Genomic DNA, 23,462 nt, shown 5'->3' on the forward strand with positions numbered 1-23,462 from the left:
CTCCCCGATATCGCCACCCGTAGGTGGGGATATCTGGTGAAGATCCGCTTGCTTGGCGACATTGCCAAACGAGTGGATCTGCCCATGTATGGCCAGCTTAAATCAAGTGCTTCATAGTGAGTTTACTGGCTTTAATGCTGAAAGTTGGGCGAAAAAAAAAATTCAGCTTGCCTCCAGCCGAGAGTCTAATTTCCCCAGTGCCTCTGTTATGCGTTTGTTATTCTTGTTGGGTTTAAGTAACAATTATTTTATTTTAATATATATATCTAAATAAAAATTGTGGATGAAGAAAAATTGAGTGGAATGGAAGCAATCAAAGCCAGAAAATGATCAATGTTAAGATCTCACTCACATATTCTTACTATGATATGCCTGGAGACCCAGATATGAATAAAAAAAAAAAAAAATATATATATATATGCTACTAATTGTGGCTGCTTGTTGCTTTTTTGCAGCTATCATCAGTGCTGTTGTGTTCTAGCTCCTCCCATCAAGTGATGAGGACACAGTAAGCAGGAGAGCAGTTTGCATTGCAAGTGTGGCTATATATGCTGCCTGATACAAATGGAATTTCTTTTAGCATCAATGTGTTTGCGAAAAGTAGCAGGGCAAAGTAAATGACATAAAAACAATATTAATGCCATATGTCAAGAAAAGAAAGTAGCATTTTTTCTGTTATAGCTTTCTGATGTCTTGTCTTTTTTTTATTTATAGACTTGGAAGGGGAGCCTGCATCAAAGGAGTTAAAAAGTGGTGAAAATAGTTCTTCTGATGAAGTAAAGAAAGACACATCACGAAAAAAGTCCAAAAAGCATAAAAAACACAAAAGCAAAAAGAAAAAGAAGAAAAAGAAAAAAGAGAAAAGTGAGAAACGATCAAGATCTGTTTCTAGTGTTGAAGACCAAGAGAATGCTCCAGAACAGAAAGCTGTATGGAAACCTGCATTTGGAACTCCCGAAAAAGAAGACAGAGTAAATGTTTCAAAAGCAGGAAATACTGCAGAGGAAAATGTTGAAATTGGTGTAAAATCTTGTGGCATTGTGCCAGAAGAAAATATGGATTCTGACAAGATAAATCAAACTGTTGAAAAGGAAACTTATGTTGATTCAGAATTTTTTGGTCCTAAATGCCCTAATGAAATTAAAGACATTCTTTCTAAAAAATGCTCACCTTTAAAGGAAGCTGTGAGCAACGAACTCTTAGAAGCATCGTCCACACATAAATCCAGTGATGACAGCAATACACTCAAACAGGATGAAGAAACTGATAAAATGGATTGCACAGTCAATGCACACTCAACAGCAAAACATATATCACAATCCTCTAGTTCTGAAAATGAATTGCTATTGGAACAAGGAAACATAACTGTTTCACAAACCAAAAGTGTTGATTTAAACAATAAAAAATTGGACTGTATAGATGGTAATCTCACGCCATCCCTAGCCCCTGCTAATACTGTTTTACACAGTTCTGATAAGAATAAAGTAAAGTCACGATCAAGATCACCTAGCATAAGCAAACAGAGATCAGAAGAAAGGTGTTCTACAAGTTCTAAATCAGTAACAAAAAAAGACAAGTCTAAATCTAAGCCTACTGTGAAAGCCCCTTCAAAAAATGTTTCTTCCAGTTCCCCTGGTTTAGGACGCCAGTCAAGGTCCAGTTCTTTGGGCAGGAGACAAAGGTCACGCTCAAGCTCTGTAGGAAAAAGGAAGTACTCACGCTCCAATTCCCCAGTGCAGAAGAGAAAATCGCGCTCTAGTACTCCTGCTCGTCGGTCTAAATCCCCCATACGTAAGTGGTGGTCAAAGTCAATAACCAAAAGAGAGAGGACAGTGTCCATTTCACCTGTAAGACGTCGCAGATCAAGAACTAGATCTGTTGCAAGGAGACGTAGGTCGAGAACTAGATCAACCACAAGAAAACATCGTTCAAGAACAAGATCAGTAGCAAGGAGGCGTAGATCAAAAACAAGATCAGTTGCAAGGAGACACAAGTCTGGGTCAAGATCTTCAAGCAGCAGAAGAAAGTCTAAGTCGAGATCAGCAAGCAGGAGGAGAAGACAAAGATCCCGATCAGCTAGCAGGAGGCGGAAGTCAAGGTCTTTGTCAGTTTCGAGGAGAAGGAGATCACAGTCCAGGTCAGTTGCCAGAGGAGAGAAGTCCCAATCAATGTCTCTTACCAGACGGCGGAGGTCCAGGTCTAGGTCAGCAGCCAGAAGAAGGAAGTCCAAATCTGCATCAGCTACCAGAAGCAGGAGGTTAAGGTCTGCCTCAGCTTCCAGGAGGCGAAGGTCAAGGTCTGGATCAGTTTCCAGAAGGCAGAGATCTAGATCTGGCTCTGCTGGCAGAAGACGGAGGTCAAGGTCTGGCTCTGCTGTCAGAAGGAGGAGGTCGAGGTCTGAATCGGCTAGCAGAAGGCGGCGGTCGAGATCTGGCTCCGCTGGCAGGAGGCGGCGGTCGAGATCTGGCTCTGCTGGCAGGAGGCGTCAGTCGAGGTCTGGCTCCCCTGGCAGAAGAAGGCGGTCCAGGTCTTGCTCCACAGGCAGGAGAAAGCGGTCACGGTCTGGCTCCGCTGTCAGAAGGAGGAGGTCGAGGTCTGGTTCTGCTGTAAGAAGGAGGAAGTCGAGGTCTGGCTCCGCTGTCAGAAGGAGGAGGTCGAGGTCTGGCTCAGCTAGCAGGAGGCGGCGGTCAAGGTCTGCTTCTGCCAGCAGGAGGCGGCGGTCAAGGTCTGCTTCTGCCAGCAGGAGGCGGAGGTCAAGGTCTGTTTCTGCCGGCAGGAGGTGGCGGTCGAGGTCTGGCTCTGCTGCCCGGAGGCGGAGGTCGCGGTCTGGCTCTGCTGGCAGGAGGCATAGAACAGGATCTAGGTCAGCTGCCAGAAGAAGAAAGTCAAGGTCTTGCTCAGCTACTTCCAGGTCTGGTTCGAAAAGAAGATCATTTTCTAGATCACTTGCTAAGAGAAACAGATCAAGGTCTGTGTCACGTTCTAGGAGACAGAGAACAAGGTCTAGATCACATGCGAAAAGAGAGAGATCTGTATCAGCTGCAGAGAAGAAAAAAATAGAATCTAGTACAGTTGCTGAGAAGCGTATATCTCGGTCTAGATCATCTTCCCAAAAACAGAGATCAGAATCTGCAGCAGGAAGTAGAAGGTCCAGATCCACATCTGATGACAGGAATCGCAAGTCAAGATCCAGATCAGCTAAAAAGAAATCCTGTGAGCGTTCACCAGATGGTAAAGTAGATAATTTGGAACTTAAAACAAAGTCCTCAATATCTGATTTCAAATCAAAAGAGAGTACATGTCAGGAACAAACTATACCTATAAACTTAATTTCCCCAAAAAATATTACAGATGAGCAGACAGTTCTAGGTAAGTCTGCCTCTTTAACTGAATGTTCTGAAAAGGATCAACCCTCCTGGAAAGAAATATCAACAGAACCTCTCAAACCCAGTACAGACATGGGTTATCATATTACCGATTCTGATCTAGTTGACAGCGATACCACCAGAAGACCAGACCCTCCTATTGAAAGTATTTGTGATGCCAATGATGAATCAAACCGGATGGAAGTTGCTATGGAACTGGACAGCTGCCACTCTGATTCAGATAAATTCAGCACAACAGAAGAGGAATGTGTTTTATCCGATGTTTTCAAGAAAGTTCCCGATGACTTCAGTTCATTGAAAACTTTTGAGTCTTACTCAACTTCAGATACTATTACACAGTGTTTTTCTGAACAAGAACCTGATGCTTCTCAAGTTTATATGTCAACCAATGACAGAAGGTTTAAGCCATATTTAAATGCCGATGATCCATCTGTCAATTTGTATTCCAAAGCTGAAGACAAACTCTTTAATCCAGAGATGACAGTTGCCACCACTGCTTCTGTGACTGTTGCAGGAGAACTGGCTCAGTCCCACATTATGCTAAATGCTCCACCTGATTTTTTGCAGACCCCTAAATCTCAGACATGTTCAGAGACAAACATCAGTGATTCTAGAGCCACAGCTGGTGATATGTATATTTTGCCCTTGGATACTCGAGTGCAGGAAATTCCACATCAGTCCATCACCTACTATAAAGCGGAAAACTCTGACCATGAAACGGTAACAACGTTGGAAAAAGGGGTATCTTATTCCACTAGCTGTAATTTACCTACTATATGTAATATGACAGATTCAGCTGTATCAAAAAGACAAGAAAATCTGGAAAAACCAAATCTGAAAAACCAAACCTCTGTAGTGTCTGACACAAGTGCTGATTCTGTGGTTAGACCTGCTCCAGAACATTCAAGTGGTGGTACTATTCAATCTGCCAGTGAAATGCTCCTCACAGACAATAGTCACTCTGATATGTCACCTCAAACCAGATTAAATACTAATGCTTTGTCCAAGGAAAAACTTTATCATCAGAAAGAGGAATCTCTTCATGATCTTGAGTTATCTGAAAGGAATGCAGCTATAATACAAAACAGTCCTAAAAGCTTTCCGGCTGATGTGTCATCTGAGCAACCCTTTCAGAAAGGGGCAGTATTTTCTGCTGCTGACATTTGCACCAGTGGCAATATCCCTAATCTTAAAACAATTGAGACTGAGACTTTATCTAAAGAACACCTGATGGAATCCAATAAAACTGTAACACTTTCAAAAGACCAGAAGCTTACAGCTGACCACAAGGATATGCAGTCTGTTAAAGATGATTTAATTTTGAAACCTACACCAAATATAATTCTTTCCTTTGCAGAAAAAGCGAAACCTATTTCAGCAAGTCATTCTTCTGACCCTGTTGCAGAAAACTACTCAACAGAAAACTCTGTACCGAAAGATATTCAGTTGCATGATAGTATACACATTACACCTGTAGAATCTAAAGCACAAGCTGAACAGGTATCACATAGTTCTCTTGCAGCTTTAGATAAACAGCCCAAGAACTCTCATGACCTTGAAATCATTAAAAGTCATTCTGCTAAATATGCTGATGTCCAGGACGTTTCCCAGATTGGGCGATTTAAGGACAGCCGCACTGTTTTCCCAGAACTGCCATCTCCGGTGTTCAATCAGCAGCCTTTACAGATAGATTCAGAACGTAAACGAAAGGAAGGTTCTGTACAAAACATTGGAGAATATAAAAATGAAGTCAAAACACCCATTTTGCAAGTTGATATAGATAAGCCTAACATAAATCCTCAGGTATCTATTACAATCCAGCCAACCTGCTTGCCACCTATGCACACTGAGTTATCAGTTCCAAAGGAAAAATCCGTCTGCCTTGGTAAAACAAGCTCTACATCTTTTCCTGATACACCTGATGCACATAGGATTTGCACACCTTCAGACAACACAACTAATTCAATGCTGCAACAGAGTTCTAATGTTCAGTTTGAAAGGACTCTTAAAGACCGTAAGCTTGTTCCTGACGTTGTAGATGTTAAACAGTTTCCTCAGAAGCAAGATGAACTCTGTATAGTAACAAAAGGGGAACCTCATTCAGTTAAAAGTATGATTTCTGAACATTCATCAGCTGAGAGTGGCACAGATAAACATAAACTTGTTCAAAAGGAAACCGAAACAAAGGAACTTCTATACATTGCCGCGGAAGAAAAGCCTTCTGTTTCTGCATCTGCTAAAGAAATACCTGCACTTATGTCTGAGACGCCTAATCGTAAGGGTGCTGAGGAAATTGCAGATTGCGGTCAACTAAAAACCCGCAGAGAAGCTAGCTTTATAGAGCCACCTGCTGAGCAAATATCTCCGAAAACGAGTGACCCTATATTTAAAAAACAAAAAATAGCTGATGCATGCAAAACTATCTCGGGTAATAGAATGAAGCAAGACTTCTCAGGTGTGGAGTCGGTAATGCAACCTCTGTCGGATAAATCTCTGGACGATAAATCAAGTTCTGCTAGCACAGAAAAGGTTAAAGAAAGCTGCTCTAATGTGGTGTCTTTACATAATTCCACTCTTACCTCAGATGTGAAAAATCCTGTCCCCAATATAAGCAGGGGAAGTGGACACCACACGTTAGAGTCCAGTTTACCCGATATTTGCTCTTCTTCTCGGCAAAGTCGTTCAAAACCGAAGTGCAGTACTGAGGAGAAGACAAGAGGTAATCAAGTGGTGCAAGTGAGTGCAAGTAGTAATCATCACGAATTGGACAGTTCAAAAACAAATCAGTCGAATAAATATGAAGCTACTGCTTCAAATTCCAAAGCCACTGATTCACAGTCGACTTTCTGTGATAATAAGGTAAGCACTCAAGGACAGTCCAACTCGCAAGCCTCTACTGGCCAAGATATTCAGTCTGGGGAAATTGTTTCACAAAAGTATATATCATTGGCGCCACTGAACTTTAAATTTAGCAGGACCTTTAAGCCTTTAAGCATATCTGCTCTTCATGATTCTGCTCAATCAAACACCTCTCTTGTTAATCAGCATCCAAGACAAAATGTTGTAACTGACTCAGAAACATTGCTGTCTAGTAAATCTACAACTCTAGAGCCAGCAAAGACAACTGCCCTTCCCCCAGGGTCTAATGAATTGTCTGTTCCGGAGCCAACAGGGTCTTGTGACTTATCACTGCATAAACAGCCTGAGTCCAGTGGGCAGTCTGTCTCAGAGCCATCAGTGGCTGGTACTGATGTAGAATCTTGTCAAATGGATGCCAAATCGGAACCTTCTTTATCTAGTTCAGCTGCCAAGCCTGCTTTCCCACATCTTTCAAATCCTTTATCAAAGAGTGTTAAGCAAAGGCAATATCGCTCAAGGTCTATGGCCCAAGATAGCCGATCACCATCTGTGGATCGCGGCCAATCACCTTCCAAATCTGGTTCCAGCAAAAGGAGGTCACATTCCAAATCACGAAAAAGACGGTCTAGGTCAAAATCTTTGAAGGGCAAACACTCCAGCTCCAGTCAAGGCAGAAAGAGGCGATCTCCGTCAAAGTCAAAAACCAGAAAAAGGCAATCACCTTCCAAGTCATCATCTAAGAGACGATCTCGTTCCAAATCAATTAAACGCCATTCTAGGTCACAATCTCGTGATAAGAGCAGACGTTCTCGGTCAAAATCGACAGGTCGTCGAAAGCAGTTGAGCTCCAAATCACCAACCAGGAAAAAGCGCTCTCATTCTAGATCAGATGCTAGAAAGAGACACTCACGTTCAAGGAAAAACTCTCGTTCTAAATCCCCAATTTGGAGAAATCGCTCGCATTCTAAATCTCTATCAAGAAGCCCCTCAAAATCTCTATCACGGCGGCATCACTCAAAATCTAGACTACCAAAGCGCTATTCACGTTCAGGTTCTAGGTCTGCATCGCCTGGTAAACATTCTAGAAGAAGAAATCGTTCTTTTTCAAAGTCGCCACCTACACGTCGTGGCAGCCGATCAAGATCACGTGGACGCTGGGGCAATTCCAAGTCCAGCAGAAGAGGTCGAAGTTCTCGTTCTCAGTCTGCCTCAAGAAGGAATCGCTCTCGTTCGCGGTCTCGGCGGTCTCGCTCCCTCTCAGACAAGAATCGGGGGTCCAGATCACCTGTGCGTAAAAGACATTCAAGTTCTCGGACAAAACAGGATAAGTCCCCTTTAACTAAACACCCATCAAAATCTACATCACCACCGCCTAAAAAAACCCCACTGTTAAAATCTACAGCATTCAAGCATAGCATTGGTTTAAAGTCTCTTATTCAAAAGCAGCTTTCTCAAGCAAAATTACAGAGTTCCATTAATAAGTCATCTTCTAAGGAGCAGTTGCCGGCTGCAAGCCTAGCTACAGCACAATTACCAGCATCTGGTCTACCTGCTAAAACACAGGTACTTGTGCCTAACCTGCCATCTAAAGCAAAGTTGCCTGAAACAAACCTGAATGCTAAAGCGCGGCCACATCTTGCCAGCCAGCTACCAAAAACACAGTTGCCACTGCCCAATAATGATACAAGAACACAGCTGTCTGTTCTGAACACAAATGTAAGGGCACAGCAGCATGTAACTGACCTTACTACAGAAACACCATGGTCTGTTGCAGATCTAACCACTGGAGCACAGTGGTCCATACCAGATATGTCAACAGGAGGACATTGGGGTCTATCTGATATGACCGCTGCAGGACACTGGACCATGCAAGACATGACATCCGCAGGCCAGTGGGCTATGCCTGATTTGTCATCAGGATCACAGTGGCCAGTGACAGATATGACTTCTAGCACACATTGGCCTCTATCTGATATGTCCTCTGGAACACAGTGGCCTGTATCTGATCTATCCTCTGGAACACAGTGGCCTGTATCAAACCTTTCTTCTGGAACTCATTGGCCTGTATCTGATATGGCAACAGCTCAATGGCATATGCCTGACCTAGGTGTTGGTACACAGTGGCATATGCCGGACTTGACTGCTGGGGTGACAATGCCTGAAATGACGGCAAGCACTTCAATGCCTGATTTCCCACCAGGTACCTCAGGGACTGACTTGGCTCCTCCCCCGGCCCCCATGCCGGACTTGGCCCCTCCTCCACCCCATTTTCCCGACTTGGCTCCTCCCCCAGCTCCTTTGCCTGACCTGGCTCCTCCCCCAGCTCCTTTGCCTGACCTGGCTCCTCCCCCAGCTCCTTTGCCTGACCTGGCTCCTCCCCCAGCTCCTTTGCCTGACCTGGCTCCTCCCCCAGCTCCTTTGCCTGACCTGGCTCCTCCCCCAGCTCCTTTGCCTGACCTGGCTCCTCCCCCAGCTCCTTTGCCTGACCTGGCTCCTCCCCCAGCTCCTTTGCCTGACCTGGCTGCTCCCCCAGCTCCTTTGCCTGACCTGGCTCCTCCCCCAGCTCCTTTGCCTGACCTGGCTCCTCCCCCAGCTCCTTTGCCTGACCTGGCTTCTCCCCCAGCTCCTTTGCCTGACCTGGCTCCTCCTCCAGCCCCATTTCCTGACCTGGCTCCTCCTCCAGCCCCATTTCCTGACCTGGCTCCTCCTCCAGCCCCTTTGCCTGACCTGGCTCCTACTCCAGCCCCTTTGCCTGACCTGGCTCTTACTCCAGCCTCTTTGCCTGACCTGGCTCCTACTCCAGCTCCCTTGCCTGATTTGGCGGCTCCTCCTCCAGCTTCCTTGCCTGATTTGGCGGCTCCTCCTCCAGCTCCCTTGACTGATTTGGCGGCTCCTCCTCCAGCTCCCTTGACTGATTTGGCGGCTCCTCCTCCAGCTCCCTTGCCTGACTTGGCGGCTCCTCCAGCCTACTTGCCTGACTTGGCTCCTCCTCCACCTCTGATGCCTGACTTAATGGCTCCTCCTCCAGCCCCCTTGTCTGACTTGGCAGCTCCTCCTCCAGCTCCCTTGCCTGACTTGGCGGCCCCTCCCCCAGCCCCGATGCCTGACCTGGCTCCACCACCAGCCCCGATGCCTGACCTGGCTCCACCACCAGCCCCGATGCCTGACCTGGCTCCACCACCAGCCCCGATGCCTGACCTGGCTCCACCACCAGCCCCGATGCCTGACCTGGCTCCACCACCAGCCCCGATGCCTGACCTGGCTCCACCACCAGCCCCGATGCCTGACCTGGCTCTAGCAGCACATCCAGTCTCATTTTCCCATTTGGCTCTGTCTCCAGCACTGATGCCTGATTTGGCTCTTGCAGCCCCAAAGCCTGACCTAGCTCCATCTCCAGCTCCAATGCCAGACCTAGCTCCTGCAGCTCCTCCAGCCCAGATGCCTGACCTGGCTCCTGCACCAACTCCATCCCTGGCCCCTTCCTCAGCCGAGATGCCTGACTTGGCTCCTGAAGTGACTCCAGCACCATTGCCTGATTTGGCCACCACAGTCCCAGTGTCAGCTTTGGCTACTTTGGCTCAACCATCTTTTCTGCCTTTGCATGAATCAATAGAAAATAATCAAAATGTTTATTTGAGTGAAGATGCTTCTTCATGTGTTAATGACGTTCAGGCAAAACCAGTATATGTGCTATCCAAACTGCCTGTTGACAGTAATCGCTTATCTGCTGCTGAAGAATTGGTTAAACCTGGGCTATCCATTGCAGCTATGTATCCTATAATAAGTGACAAATTCCAGCAGGAACAGCCTTCTGAGGACTGTGAACCCTTGCCTGATGCTGCAGAGATCAGTGCTGGTTGTGACCTACTGAAGCAGTCATGTGACAACTCCATTCATCCTTTGCCTGATATAGCTCTTGTTCTTCCTATCAACACCCAACCATCTATACCTTATACTTGTACTTATCGACCTGTAACTGAAATATCGTGTAGCACTAATGAGCACCCTCTTGTGCAGCTCAGTGACAAACCCAGTTTGCCATTGCTTCAGGAATCCTTTGCTAAACCTTGCCACCTACAAAGGAATGCATCCATTGCAGACCATCTACAGGGTGTTTCATGTGATTATTTGGAGCAACCTCTGCAAAGCAAAAATGAAGACCACTCTAGCCACATTCAGTTAGATGAATATAGTATATCAGCCAGTAGTCATTTACATAATGACCTTGTAAGCCACGAAAGCACCCTGTTAAATGAACCTTGTGCAAGCCTTCAGCATTCCCAAATGATTGAACCTTGTGAAAGTCAGACGCTTTCAAAAGAAGCATGTGTTAGTACAGAATGTTCTCTGGCAGGAGCGCCTTGTGGTATTAAAAATGTTAAAAGCCATTCCAGCTCTCTTCCAGAAGATTCCTGTCTTGTCCCTAGCAACCCTGTACAGGATGACAATGTAGTATTCTCTGAGCGACCATTAGAACATCAGTCACTTGTCCCACCTGAGCAAGACGAGCCTTCTTTATGTCTTAACCAATCCTTTGATGTCAGACCTTGTCTAAGTGCCGACCAAACTCTGCAAGGAAAACCCACTGGCTGCCTTGATCAGTCACTGCCTGATGAATCTAGTGTCATCGCTATTCAGTCTTCAGTTGTTAGGCCATGTTTAAGTCCTGACCAGGTCCTTGAAAACACTGTACGGCCCCACTACCTTCAACAAACTGAGGCGAAAACAAAACCTGATCAGCTCCAATTGCTTGAAACTGGCATGATTTTCCAGCAGCCTGTGCCAGCTGAAAGATTTTCTCATAAACAGTCCTTGCCACATGGACTACTTGGGAATTCTGGCCAGCTGAAAGATGATAAACTCAATGAAAGCCCTGTTATGTGCAGTGCTGATAAACCATCTACGAGCCCTAGCCTGTCCAGCGATAATGAAAAGCTAAAGTTTGCTGACCCCCTGGGAAGACCTGTCCAGCAGAAGTCTGAGGAACACTGCCAGAGTACTGTGCAGGCCGTATCAGATGAACTGCTTATAAAACACGAAAACCCTCTTTCAGACGGATACAATTCTGGCCCCAGTATAACTTTGATGGGTAGTGGCAGTGCTAAATTTGAGAAACCAGATCAACTCCTGCAAAACAAACCTTGTGATAGTCCCAAGAGGCCTCTTATAGAACATTTTTCAAGCAGCAACCAGTCCCTTCAAAAGTCATTTATAAACATGGACCATTTTCCAACGGTCGAACAGTATGAAATTCCTGATAAGCAGCAGCCTAATAAAGAAATTGTGAACATTGATCCCGTGATGGGCAAATCTATGGTGAGCCCACAAGTCCCTGTTCTTCCTGAGCCTTGTGAAGGCCTTGAAGATTCACCATCACCTAAGCTTCATGTAGTATCTGACCAGCACGTGAAACCGGGTCCACCTTCTGAGCCCTGTATGACCTCTGAACAGCCTTTCGAGCTTTGCAAGAGTCCCAGTCAAGTCCAGACACGTGAGCCATGTGAGCCTCTGCTTCCTGACCTGAGTTCTGTCATGACTGTGCTGCCCAAGCCTTCTGCAAACTCCGAAGAGCTCCTGCCTCTCAAGTCCTGTATGGACTATGGCCATATTTTGCCTTCCAAACACGATGCAAGCCCGGACATAACTGTACCTTTTCCACTTCCTGCAAACCCTAACCAGGCTTTTCCTACAGAAACCTTGGCAAGCCTCAACCAGGAAATATCTCTAAGGCCATTGGCAAATTCTGAACAATGCCCACCTACTGACCCTTGCCTTCCTGGTAAAGATTGGGAAAGCCCTCACCCAGCCTTGTGCCCTGAAGCCTGTCCAACTGCTAAATATATTCAGACTAGTAAGCCCACTGTGCATGATGATTCCTGTGCCAGCCATAGCCAGGCCCTGCCACAAGGTAGTCCTGTCCAATCCTTGTTAGACCAACCCTGTGCAAGCCCCTTTATTCCCAGTACTGATACATTTTGTGCCGCCACTGAACAACCACTGTCTGACAAATCCTATTCCAGCATCTGCCAAAATGTTTCTGATAATCGTTGCACAAGCCTCCACCAGTCCTTGGCTGCAGAACTCTCTACCAGTGAATCAGCTTGTGAGCTTGTACAGCCCAATGGAAATTCTAATCAGATGATTTTACCCCATACCTGTGAACACACTTCTTCAGAGAGAGCTTCAAGCACTGCTCATCCACAGCTAGTCTCTGTTGAACTCCTGCCTTCAATTCCTGTCTCTGATTCGTCTCAATATCTGAAGCCTGATGCTAGCCCTATGAAGCCTCTTCAGAGTGATCCATGCTCCAGTCCAAACATTACTCCAGAGGACTCTTTTTCAAAACCTCAAGTACTGGCACACAGGCCCTGTGGCAGTTCCCCTAGTATGTCTCAAGAAGTATGCTGTGAAAGTTCTGATCACATATCCATAAATGAACAATATACAAGCCTGCAGTATACCTTGGTGGACAAAAACTATGGAAGCCCTCTCACCCCAGAATCTGTCCAAGTATCTTACACCCCTCATATTACAAATGAGCTTTCTTTGAGCCCTTCCCAGCCTAAGCAGGATGACCAATCTGTGAACCCTAGTCTGACAGATTGTTCTGATGACAGACCTATGTTGGTTAAAGAAATGCCTAAACCCTGTCAGTCTATAAAACATGAAACTTCATCAAGCCAAGAGCCAAGTTTGTTTAGTAAATCTTCAACCACTGTACTAGCTGTATCTAAACCATCCGCTTTGTGTATTGATGCTAACATACAAACAATTTCAGCAGATCTAATATCGAGCTTGCCCTGTGATACTAGCTTTCCTCTTGTGGCAAAAGCTGTCACAGGCAAAACTGATTCTTCTATAAGCTCTGAGAAAAAAGAGGATGCCAAACAATGTGCAGCGGAGGAGGTAACATTGGATTCAAAGACCATATCCTCTGTAGAACAGGAGAACCCTGTAACAGACCTAGGCAAGTCTGAGGAAGGTTTGCACGTTGAGAAGCATTTCAGAATTACACCACCAGATTTGTTGCCCTATGACTCTGAGCAGCCGGCTGTTCCACATGACACCTCTGATGCTACATTAGAGCAAACTGCTTTTATTTGTCAGCCACCACCAGAATTGCTGCCGTACGACTCTGAGCAACCTGCAAACTCCTATCTGGGCGCATCTGAGACTCAGTCTGAGCAGGCTTCCGTCTTTCACACACCACCTGAGCTTTTGCCCTATGATTCTGAGCAGCCTACTGAACTGCATGACAATGAATCGCCTTCCGATAACCTGCCTGCAAGCCATTCTCAATCTGAACCCGCTTCCCAAAAAAGCTCTGTACATATGCATGAATCCATGCCTGGGAATTTTCAGTCAGAGGTGGAACTTCCAAGTAGTCACGAATTGCAAAGAATCAAAGTTCCATTTGAAACTGAAAGCATTGTTAATTTGTCTGAAACTCCTATGGACATTGCTCATGAGCAGTTAGTATGTGAAGGCGCTGCCAGGTGTCAGTCTGATGTTTCATATACTCCCATCTATATGACATCGCACTCTATAGAATGTAATTTAGTTGCTCGGCAATCATCGGAGAACACCGAATCCATAAACAAATCTTCTGAAAAGCATTTTTCTTCGGAGTTGCCCAGTGTTTCACCAGAGTTTACCAGTGAAGAACATACTGATTTTAATCAGGTGCAGTCTAATTATGTGAAACCAGCTGAAGTATCGGGATCTGTTAGAGAGAATGCCTGTACAACTGAATTACTCACTGAACTTTCTATAGCTGAGCAGCCACTTATGGCAGAATTACCTTCTAAACAACTATCTACAGCACCTGAAGCTCTTGAGCATGGTCTTTCCTTATCAGAGTTTGCTATAAAAGCCAAGCAATCCACATCTATATCTGCCTCTTTAACAGGCCAGCAGCCTTTATTAACTGAGCTATCGTCATCTACAGAAAGTCAAGTAAGTGAAGTTACAATGGCTGGCAAATTAATCGCAACATCTGCACAAAGTGCAGTTCCTGCCCTTAAAGAATCAGCCCTTCTGCCAGAAGCTACTTGCAAACGGTCACGTTCTAGGTCCGTAACCAAGAGGACAAAATCACGGTCTAAATCTATATCCAGGTCGAGGGATTCACGATCTAAATCTGTCACAAGGATGAAACGTTCACGTTCAAAGTCAGGAACCCGAAAGAGATCAAGATCCAAATCGGCCACATCATGGAAGAGGTCTCGTTCAAAGTCAGTTGCAAAAAGGCAAAGGTCACAGTCAAAGACAGTCATGCAAGGTAAAAGATCACGCTCAAAGTCTGTAACAAGAAGATCACGCTCAAAGTCATATTTGCAAAGGAGGCGTTCATGGTCAAAATCTACTACACGCAGGAAGCGTTCACAGTCTAAATCAGATACCGGCAAACGACGCTCCCGCTCAAGATCTGTTGGACGCAAAAGACGCTCACGTTCAAGGTCTGTTGGTCGCAAAAGGCGCTCTCGCTCAAAGTCTCCAGTACGCAAAAGGCATTCTCGGTCTAAATCTGCTGGGCGCAAAAGGCGATCAAGATCTAAGTCAGCTGGGCGTAAAAACCGTTCACGCTCAAAATCTGTAGGCCGTAAGAGGCGCTCACGTTCCCCTTCTACATCCCGGAGAAAGCGTTCACGATCTGTTCGCCGCAGGCGTTCCAGCTCAGCATCTGTGGCCCGCAGGAGGAGGTCCCGCTCAACATCTGTAGCCCGTAGACGAAGATCCCGCTCAACATCTGTAGTTCGAAGGAGGCGATCCCGCTCATCTTCAGTTGCTAGGAGGAGGCGCTCCCGTTCAGTGTCCGCTGGTCCCAGGAGGAGTTCACGCTCTGTTTCTGTTCCTAGGAAGAGGCGTTCCTGTTCACCTTCTGTGTCACGAAGGAGGCGAACCCGCTCACCATCTGTTTCACGAAGGCGGCGCTCCCGCACACCATCTGTGTCTAGAAGAAGGCGATCCCGCTCGCCATCTGTGGGCAGAAGACGACGTTCTGGTTCAACATCTGTAACTCGCAAAGGTCGTTCCCGCTCAGGTTCTTTGGCCCACAGAAGACGCTCGCGCTCAGCATCTGAGGCCTGCACAAAGCGCTCACGCTCTGTGTCCGCAACAAGAAAGAAGCGTTCTGTTTCGAAATCATTGACTCCAAAATCACCGACTTATAAGCCATCTGCAGTGTCAAGATCAGATCGATCTCGAAGTCATTCAGCAAGTAATGTTCTTCGTAAGCGGAAAACACGGTCACGATCTTCTTCGAGAGACAAAAACAAACTCAGTGAAAAAAGACGAAGAAGATCAAACTCTAAAGACCACTATAACGTAAAATCTAGACGCAGGAGTCGAACACCACCTAGGCGGAAAAAATCAAGATCTCCTATAAAAAGGATGTCACCTGTTAGGAGAAGGCGATCAAGATCCGCCATAAGGAGAAAAAGCTTCAGCAGATCTCCTGTTCGCCGGAAACGCTCAAGATCTAGGGACAAATCTCTGGACTCCAGCAGGTCACCTAAACGCCTCACCGACCTCGGTTAGTGTGTGTTTTGTTTTCTAAACTTATTTATCCTTTGGAAAATAACACTTTTAAGCTATGGCTCCACTGGTTGTATTTAGTGAATTGTAAGCTGCCTGTACAGGTGTCGGAGCCCTTATCCGGAAACCCATTATCCAGAAAGTTCAGAATTACGGAAAGCCCATCTCCCATAGACTCCATTTTAATCAAATAATGCAGAATTTTAAAACTGATTTCCTTTTTCTCTGTAATAATACACCAGTACCTGTACTTGATCCCAACTAAGATATAATTACCCCTTATTGGGGCAGAACAGCCCTTTTGGGTTTATTTAATGGTTAAATGATTCCCTTTTCTCAGTAATAATAAAACAGTACCTGTACTTGATCCCAACTAAGATATAATTACCCCTTATTGGGGCAGAACAGCCCTATTGGGTTTATTTAATGGTTAAATGATTCCCTTTTCTCAGTAATAATAAAACAGTACCTGTACTTGATCCCAACTAAGATATAATTACCCCTTATTGGGGGCAGAACAGCCCTATTGGGGTTATTTAATGGTTAAATGATTCCATTTTCTCTGTAATAATAAAACAGTACCTGTACTTGATCCCAACTAAGATATAAATAATCCTTATCGGATGCAAAACAATCCTATTGGGGTTAATGTTTTATTGTTTTTTTAGTAGACTTAAGGTATGGAGATCCAAATTACAGAAAGACCCCTTATCTGGAATACCCTTGGTCCTGAGTATTCTGGATAACGGGTCCTATACTGTACAAAGACAGATGAGCTGCTGGTTGGGCCACTCCAGGCTGAATCAACAGCTTATCTGTCTGTGTTCGGGCCATGTCCAAATGCCTCCTCCAGATATTATGGCCATCTTAAGGCTGGCTGATCACTTAGAACAGAGGTATTCAGACTTTTTGGGTTTAGGCTTTTTTTGTTGCTCATGATTTGGTTAGGCTCCCCTTTAGCCCATAGCAAGGCTACAGATAATGTTACTAGTTGCCCATCTTTGCTCTTCAAGTGATTAATTCTAGTTTTATCAGAAGTTTTGGTTTTGTACCTGTCATTTGATTTTCTTTACTATTTTGGTTTCCATGGCATCTGCAGGAAGCCAGTTCCCTATGTTCATCCCTCTTGAAGTGAAGTGTTTGTTATTTTTGCTTTTTTCATCCTCTGACTTCATGTTGTCTTATCTAGTTTTAGCTGTGTCCCCTCCTATGTCTCCCAAATTGTAAATTTGGGCAGTAGCCCCTTTCATAGCTCCCCCAAAATCCACTTCCAAATGTCCTTTTCCCCCAATACATGGGACAAATGCATCATAGTGTTAATGGCGACTGCCATTTTTGGCAGCATCGCATCCATTTCCCACGCTCCCTGATTGGTGACAAGGAGCATGAACACTGGGAATTATGGGCCAGGCTGGTTTCTAGTACACGTGCTTCTGCTAGGCAGGAAAGGGCCAGATTTTAGGAGTGTGTAATCTGCAGTAACGGTATTGGAGTTTAGGCATTGTTTTGCTTAATAATTCAAATATTTTTATTGTACTTATACTGTAAGGACAATAACGCATGGGACGTTTTTCACCTGCGATAAATAGTGGGTGCTGCAGGCAACAGTGTCCCTTCTTCCCTTCCCATTGGCTACAATGCAAATTGCCAGTTGGGAAAGATGTGCAGCACTACTTTCCAAAGTAGCCGGACGTTTCCTTGAGCTGCAACTTCAGGCTACTTTTTGCTACAGATGTTTTCTCACTGGCGATTTGCATTTTAGCTGGTGGGAGAGCATTTGATAGAGATTGGGGGCAACAGTGCCCTTAGTAATGCGATATTTGGTGTCTATCAAATACAACAACTTACTGTTAGTATTGGACTATCTGTAAGGAAAAGGTTCCTGCAAAGGTCATACGTCAATGTCATTTCAACATGTTTATGTAGTTTTCACTAGAAGGGACCAAGTGTGCTTTGTCCAAAGTGATAAAAACTAAATACAAACTTTTGTATTGTTTTTTATTAAATAACAATGACTTTTCTTGCAGACAAAGCTCAGCTTCTTGAAATAGCCAAAGCCAATGCTGCTGCTATGTGTGCTAAGGCAGGTGTGCCGCTTCCACCAAGCCTAAAACCTGTAATCGCACCTGTTACCCCTGTGGAAGAGAAAATTACCCTTCGCTCTTACGGTGTCACCATTCAAGAGCTTACTGAGGTGAGTTGGGGGTGCAAGGGGCAAACTCCTATTGATAATTCAACATGAATCTACACTACATGAGTCTTTTAGCAGGCTGTGTATGACCATATACTGAATATTAAAGTAAAATGACCTTCAGAGTGAGGTCCATGCAGCACTCCATACTGAGTATTCAGCAGCATTTCATGCAGCTCTTCCGCTTGGCATATGGTTGGTTGCTTAGGGTCCCACTTTCCCGACATTTAACCCTTCCAAATCCTAATTAACACATGCTAATTAGAATTCGGTTCAGTATTCGGCCAAATCCCTTACGATGGATTCAGGGGTTTCGGCCGTTCCAGAAAAACTGGATTCGGTGCATCCCTTGAATCAACCCTTCAGGGTCTCAGCGGAACATCTGCTGATTGTAGCTGTTTTGTTTTGTGTTAAAGGGGCATTATACCTTGTTTAACATAAAACCTATAAATAGGGCTTGCGCATTCGTACACTTAAAGGAGAATTAAACTCTAAAAACAATATGGCTTAGAAATGCACAGTGGGCTCTGCGCAGCCTTTTAAAAGCTGAGCTTAGGGGCCATCGCAAATCATCAAGCAGAAAATGAGATTGATCTGTCATAGAAGCTGATGCTACAGGGCTGATGATTATATTCTGATACTATTTGCACTGGTTTCTCAGTTGCCATCGGAATTCGTTATTAATCAGCCTTATATTGTGATTGATGTCTTTATATGCTGTGCATTGTGGCAGAATCTATTGATATGGCTTTTTTTCTAACAACAAAACGGTTTTGCTTTCCTGCCTATCTTTTTGCTAATGTACAACTTTGTTTTTTTTGTCTCCAACAAAGAAATGTAAACAAATTGCTCAGAGCAAAGAAGATGATGTGATTGTAAATAAGCCTCACGATTCTGATGAAGAGGAAGAAGAAGAAAGGCCTTTTTATAACCATCCCTTTAAAGTCAGTGAACATAAACCTATTTCATTTAGCTTATTGGTGAGTATTTTTGGTTTATTGTTCAGTAATATTTGTTAGTAGGACTGTACCAGATGTTTCTCTTGTGCCTTCGCCTTTAATCTTACCAGTTGGTTAGTACTCCACAGCCCTCGCAACATGCTGGGGAACCCTACTCCAGTAAAGGGAGAAAAAACAATTTGTAGTGCTTCTCCGAACAGACACAATATAATATCACTTCTGAGAAACCTAAGCAACCACTGCTTAGTACAGGCTGAATATTTCCCCCGTCATATAATGCAGCCTGCTTATTAACGAAAACCAGTTAGTCCATTTGGATTAAAGGCAATAGTTCATCCCTAAATTAGAATTTAATACATCATTACTCTTGTTTAAGAAACATTGAGACTCTACATAGACAATATATTGCCCTGCAGTAAAATGGGCCATAGAACCCATTATGGAGACTATAAGGACCCTGACACCCTATTTCTTATTTTCCCTACCGATCTAGTTTGGATGCAATCAAGCTGTTTGCCCAGACTGCCCATCTGTCACTGTGTAGGTGGGGTTGTGCCAGTTTTGCTATGGAGTCTATCACTCCACTATGAACATCCTGCCAGACAAGTGTCAGATATATCATTCATTATACTGTATTCCTGTATTTCAGGCATTTGATAAAATAAAATCATATATTTCTTGCTAAAGTCAGCCTTACATTTGGCTATCAGTCCATTGGGTATCAGTATATGTATATAATTTGACCACTTGCATCCAGTGCAATCCAGTACTCAAAATGAGTAATTGTGGTTGACCTTGTTTTTCATACAATTTGGTGCATTTGCATCATAGTCTGACCTGCCAAATCATTGCTTGGGGAAGAGAATTGGTGCCCTTTTAAAAGTGATCCAACGTGTTTCCAAGGTTAGTGTTGCACAATGCTTACCCACCGCCCGAGGGCCAAACGATTGAATTAAAATGGCAGGTATATGGCCCATCAGACCATGGACCGCATCAACAAGCCAACATGGTCCCTGATCCCACAGGAAACTTAAACCTGCCAATTTAAAGCCAGATAACAGTTGGGTAGTCCCGTCAGGGGTACCCACGCATGGGCAGCTGCCTGAAGGACCCAAATCGGCAGCTGAAATCTGCCCGTTTTTTCCACCTTAACTATATAATTACCCCTTATTGGGGCAGAACAATCCTATTGGGTTTATTTAATGGTTAAATGATTCCCTTTTCTCTGTAATAATAAAACAGTACCTGTACTTGATCCCAACTAAGATATAATTACCCCTTATTGGGGGCAGAACAGCCCTACTGGGTTTATTTAATGGTTAAATGATTCCCTTTTCTCTGTAATAATAAAACAGTACATTGTAATTGACCCCAACTAAGATATAAATAATATATTATTGGATGCAAAACAATCCTATTGGGTTTAATTCATGTTTTATTGATTTTTTTTGTTGGTATCCTCCCATTATAAAGAGGTAATTTACCTTAAAGTTAACTTTTACTATATTATAAAATGGCTGATTCTTAGCAACTTTTTAGGCAAAATGGAATCTATATATATCAGTAAATATTGCCCTTTTACACCCTTTCCCTTGAGCCGCCTTTTGTGATGGGCTGTGTGTTCCCTCAGAGATCAGCTGACAGGAAGTGATGCAGCTCTAACTGTAACAGGAAGTAGTGTGGGAGTAAGACAGAACTCTGTCCATTCATTGGCTGATGGGGCCTAGCATGTATGTGTGGCTTGTTTGTGTGCACTGTGAATCCTATGATCCCAGGGAATTAAAAAAGTGTAATCAATAAAAATGGTTCATTTAAATGAAGCAGTGTTTTACAAATGAGCTTTTTATGCTATATATGAGGCTTATACTGTTCAAGGGTATAGTTTTTCCTATAGTCCAATGGCAAATGGGGCATTTTGATTGGTGCAGCCATCCGGTAGAAAGCAGCCATCAAAACACCCCTCTCAGGGGAACCTCTGGGTAAAAATACTTGGGTGATTGTTGCAGAGAGGTCTGCCTGTCACTGCTTGGGAGCGCTTTTCCTTCAATAATATAAGCAGTGACAGATGAACAAGGCTCTTATGAACATTGCTGCATAGCCGTTGAGGTATTCATGATATTACCTGCCGCTGGCAGGAATTGTTGTATAATTTGGGATATTTGGCCTTGTTCAAATAGTTCAAAACTGAGTCACCAATTGAGGGGAGGCAAATCCTTAAGCTTGTTCATAACATGTACAGAGCTATATCTCACAAGCAGTACAGAGCTATATCTCCCATAGACTCCATTTTAATCAAATAATTCAGAATTTTAAAACCGATTTCCTTCTATGTAGAAATAAAACAGTACCTGTACTTGATCCCAACTAAGATATAATTACCCCTTATTGGGGGCAGAACAGTCCTATTGGGTTTATTTAATGGTTAAATGATTCCCTTTTCTCTGTAATAATAAAACAGTACCTGTACTTGATCCCAACTAAGATATAATTACCCCTTATTGGGGGCAGAACAGCCCTATTGGGTTTATTTAATGGTTAAATGATTCCCTTTTCTCTGTAATAATAAAACAGTATACCTTAGTTGGGATCAAGTACAGGTACTGTTTTATTATTACAGAGAAAAGGGAATCATTTAACCATTAAATAAACCCAATAGGGCTGTTCTGCCCCCAATAAGGGGTAATTATACCTTAGTTGGGATCAAGTACAGGTAATTACCCCTTATTGGGGGCAGAACAGCCCTATTGGGTTTATTTAATGGTTAAATGATTCCCTTTTCTCTGTAATAATAAAACAGTACCTGTACTTGATCCCAACTAAGGTATAATTACCCCTTATTGGGGCAGAACAGCCCTATTGGGTTTATTTAATGGTTAAATGATTCCCTTTTCTCTGTAATAATAAAACAGTACCTGTACTTGATCCCAACTAAGATATAATTACCCCTTATTGGGGGCAGAACAGCCCTATTGGGTTTATTTAATGGTTAAATGATTCCCTTTTCTCTGTAATAATAAAACAGTACCTGTACTTGATCCCAACTAAGATATAATTACCCCTTATTGGGGGCAGAACAGCCCTATTGGGTTTATTTCATGGTTAAATGATCCCTTTTCTCTGTAATAATAAAACAGTACCTTGTAATTGACCCCAACTAAGATATAAATAATATATTATTGGATGCAAAACAATCCTATTGGGTTTAATTCATGTTTTATTGATTTTTTTTTTAGTAGACTTAAGGTATGGAGATCCAAACTACAGAAAGACCCCTTATCCAGAATACCCTTGCTCCTATACGTGTACAGAACTATATCTCAGTAGAGAGCTATATATAATCCAACAAACTGTTTTCTTTCTTTTTTGTATTTTTCTATGAATCCCCTTGTTTCTGGTCTGAATACTGATATATTTATATTTCTTTTTTTCTCCCAATTTTCAAGAATCCATCTGTAAAGCCAGCCCCAAAAAATCAGGTAACTTTGACTAAAGAGTTCCCAGTCTCATCTGGGTCTCAGCACAGAAAAAAAGAGGCAGACAAAGTGTACGGCGAATGGGTTCCTGTAGATAAAAAGTCAGAGGAAAGCAAAGACGATGTGTTCACTAACACCGGCCCTTCACAGGTAAGGCGTGTGTAAGACTTGGGTGCAAGAAATGTGTGCATACTTGTAGGACACAGACAATGAGAGATACACAGGCACTTTTTATTTTGATTGTGATGCATTTACTTCTTATGCCTTGTAAATACCAAGTCATTTATACTTAAGGAAGTTCTAAAGTTCCACTGCTGTGAGATGCAGTAAAAGCCACGTTGTGTCCCATACTCACTACTGTAAGAAGCTATTTGTTTCAGTCCAGCTGAATTATATATAAAACACATAATGCCCATTCTGTCATATCTGTCATGCTTCTTTCATGTCTTACTGATCAACAAAAGCAACTTGGCCTTTGTAAAGGTATCTGTTCATTGAATTCAATCAGAAGATCACTATTTAATTGTATTTTATTAATCAGTACTGCTGGCCCTGCCAGGAATGTTCTGGCCCCTAGGACTTGCCAAGTCTTTCAAAGACTTCTTTATTTGACCGTATCAATTTATACAACTTCTTGCCCTAATACATTCGGTATATAGTAGACTTTCTTATGATACTTTGCTAAATGTCGGCAGCACTGCCGTAAATGACAGTGTCATTTTTATCTGTATATAAAAAAAAAAATATGCAACTGTCCCTTATTTTTTTGTATTGTACCACGGCCTCTAAATTGTCTTGTATAAGTTTTTTATTCTGTGTTGCACCTTGAATAAAGAAACCGAGCTGAGAAACCGATTCAGTGAATGTGATCATGAAACCCTTGATTGTACATGTACACGTTTGCTTTACAGTTTTGCCGTCAAACAGAGAGCAGATGTACCTTTTACATTTACGCTGTCAGAATTTTGTGTTTAAACCTATACGAGAAGCCATTTCCATTCTCTCGTTCAGTTTAATTCTGGGAACTTCTTTCAGAGATGCATCCTCCAATGCTTAT

The 23,462-nt window shown here is 43.5% G+C and overlaps 1 protein-coding gene across 1 annotated transcript in view; it reads left to right on the forward strand.

Annotated features, from left to right (window-relative positions):
• Window positions 1-23,462, forward strand: part of son (SON DNA binding protein) — a 67,269-nt gene that overhangs the window by 21,174 nt on the left and 22,633 nt on the right. The window contains exons 4-7 of the mRNA XM_012958002.3: window positions 715-15,780; window positions 17,810-17,976; window positions 18,807-18,953; window positions 22,376-22,555. Of these exons, the coding sequence (XP_012813456.2) occupies window positions 715-15,780; window positions 17,810-17,976; window positions 18,807-18,953; window positions 22,376-22,555 (15,560 nt within the window). The remainder of the gene's footprint in view (window positions 1-714; window positions 15,781-17,809; window positions 17,977-18,806; window positions 18,954-22,375; window positions 22,556-23,462) is intronic.

The sequence above is a fragment of the Xenopus tropicalis genome, chromosome 2 (genome assembly GCF_000004195.4).
Source record: "Xenopus tropicalis strain Nigerian chromosome 2, UCB_Xtro_10.0, whole genome shotgun sequence".
Taxonomy (NCBI): Eukaryota; Metazoa; Chordata; class Amphibia; order Anura; family Pipidae; genus Xenopus; species Xenopus tropicalis.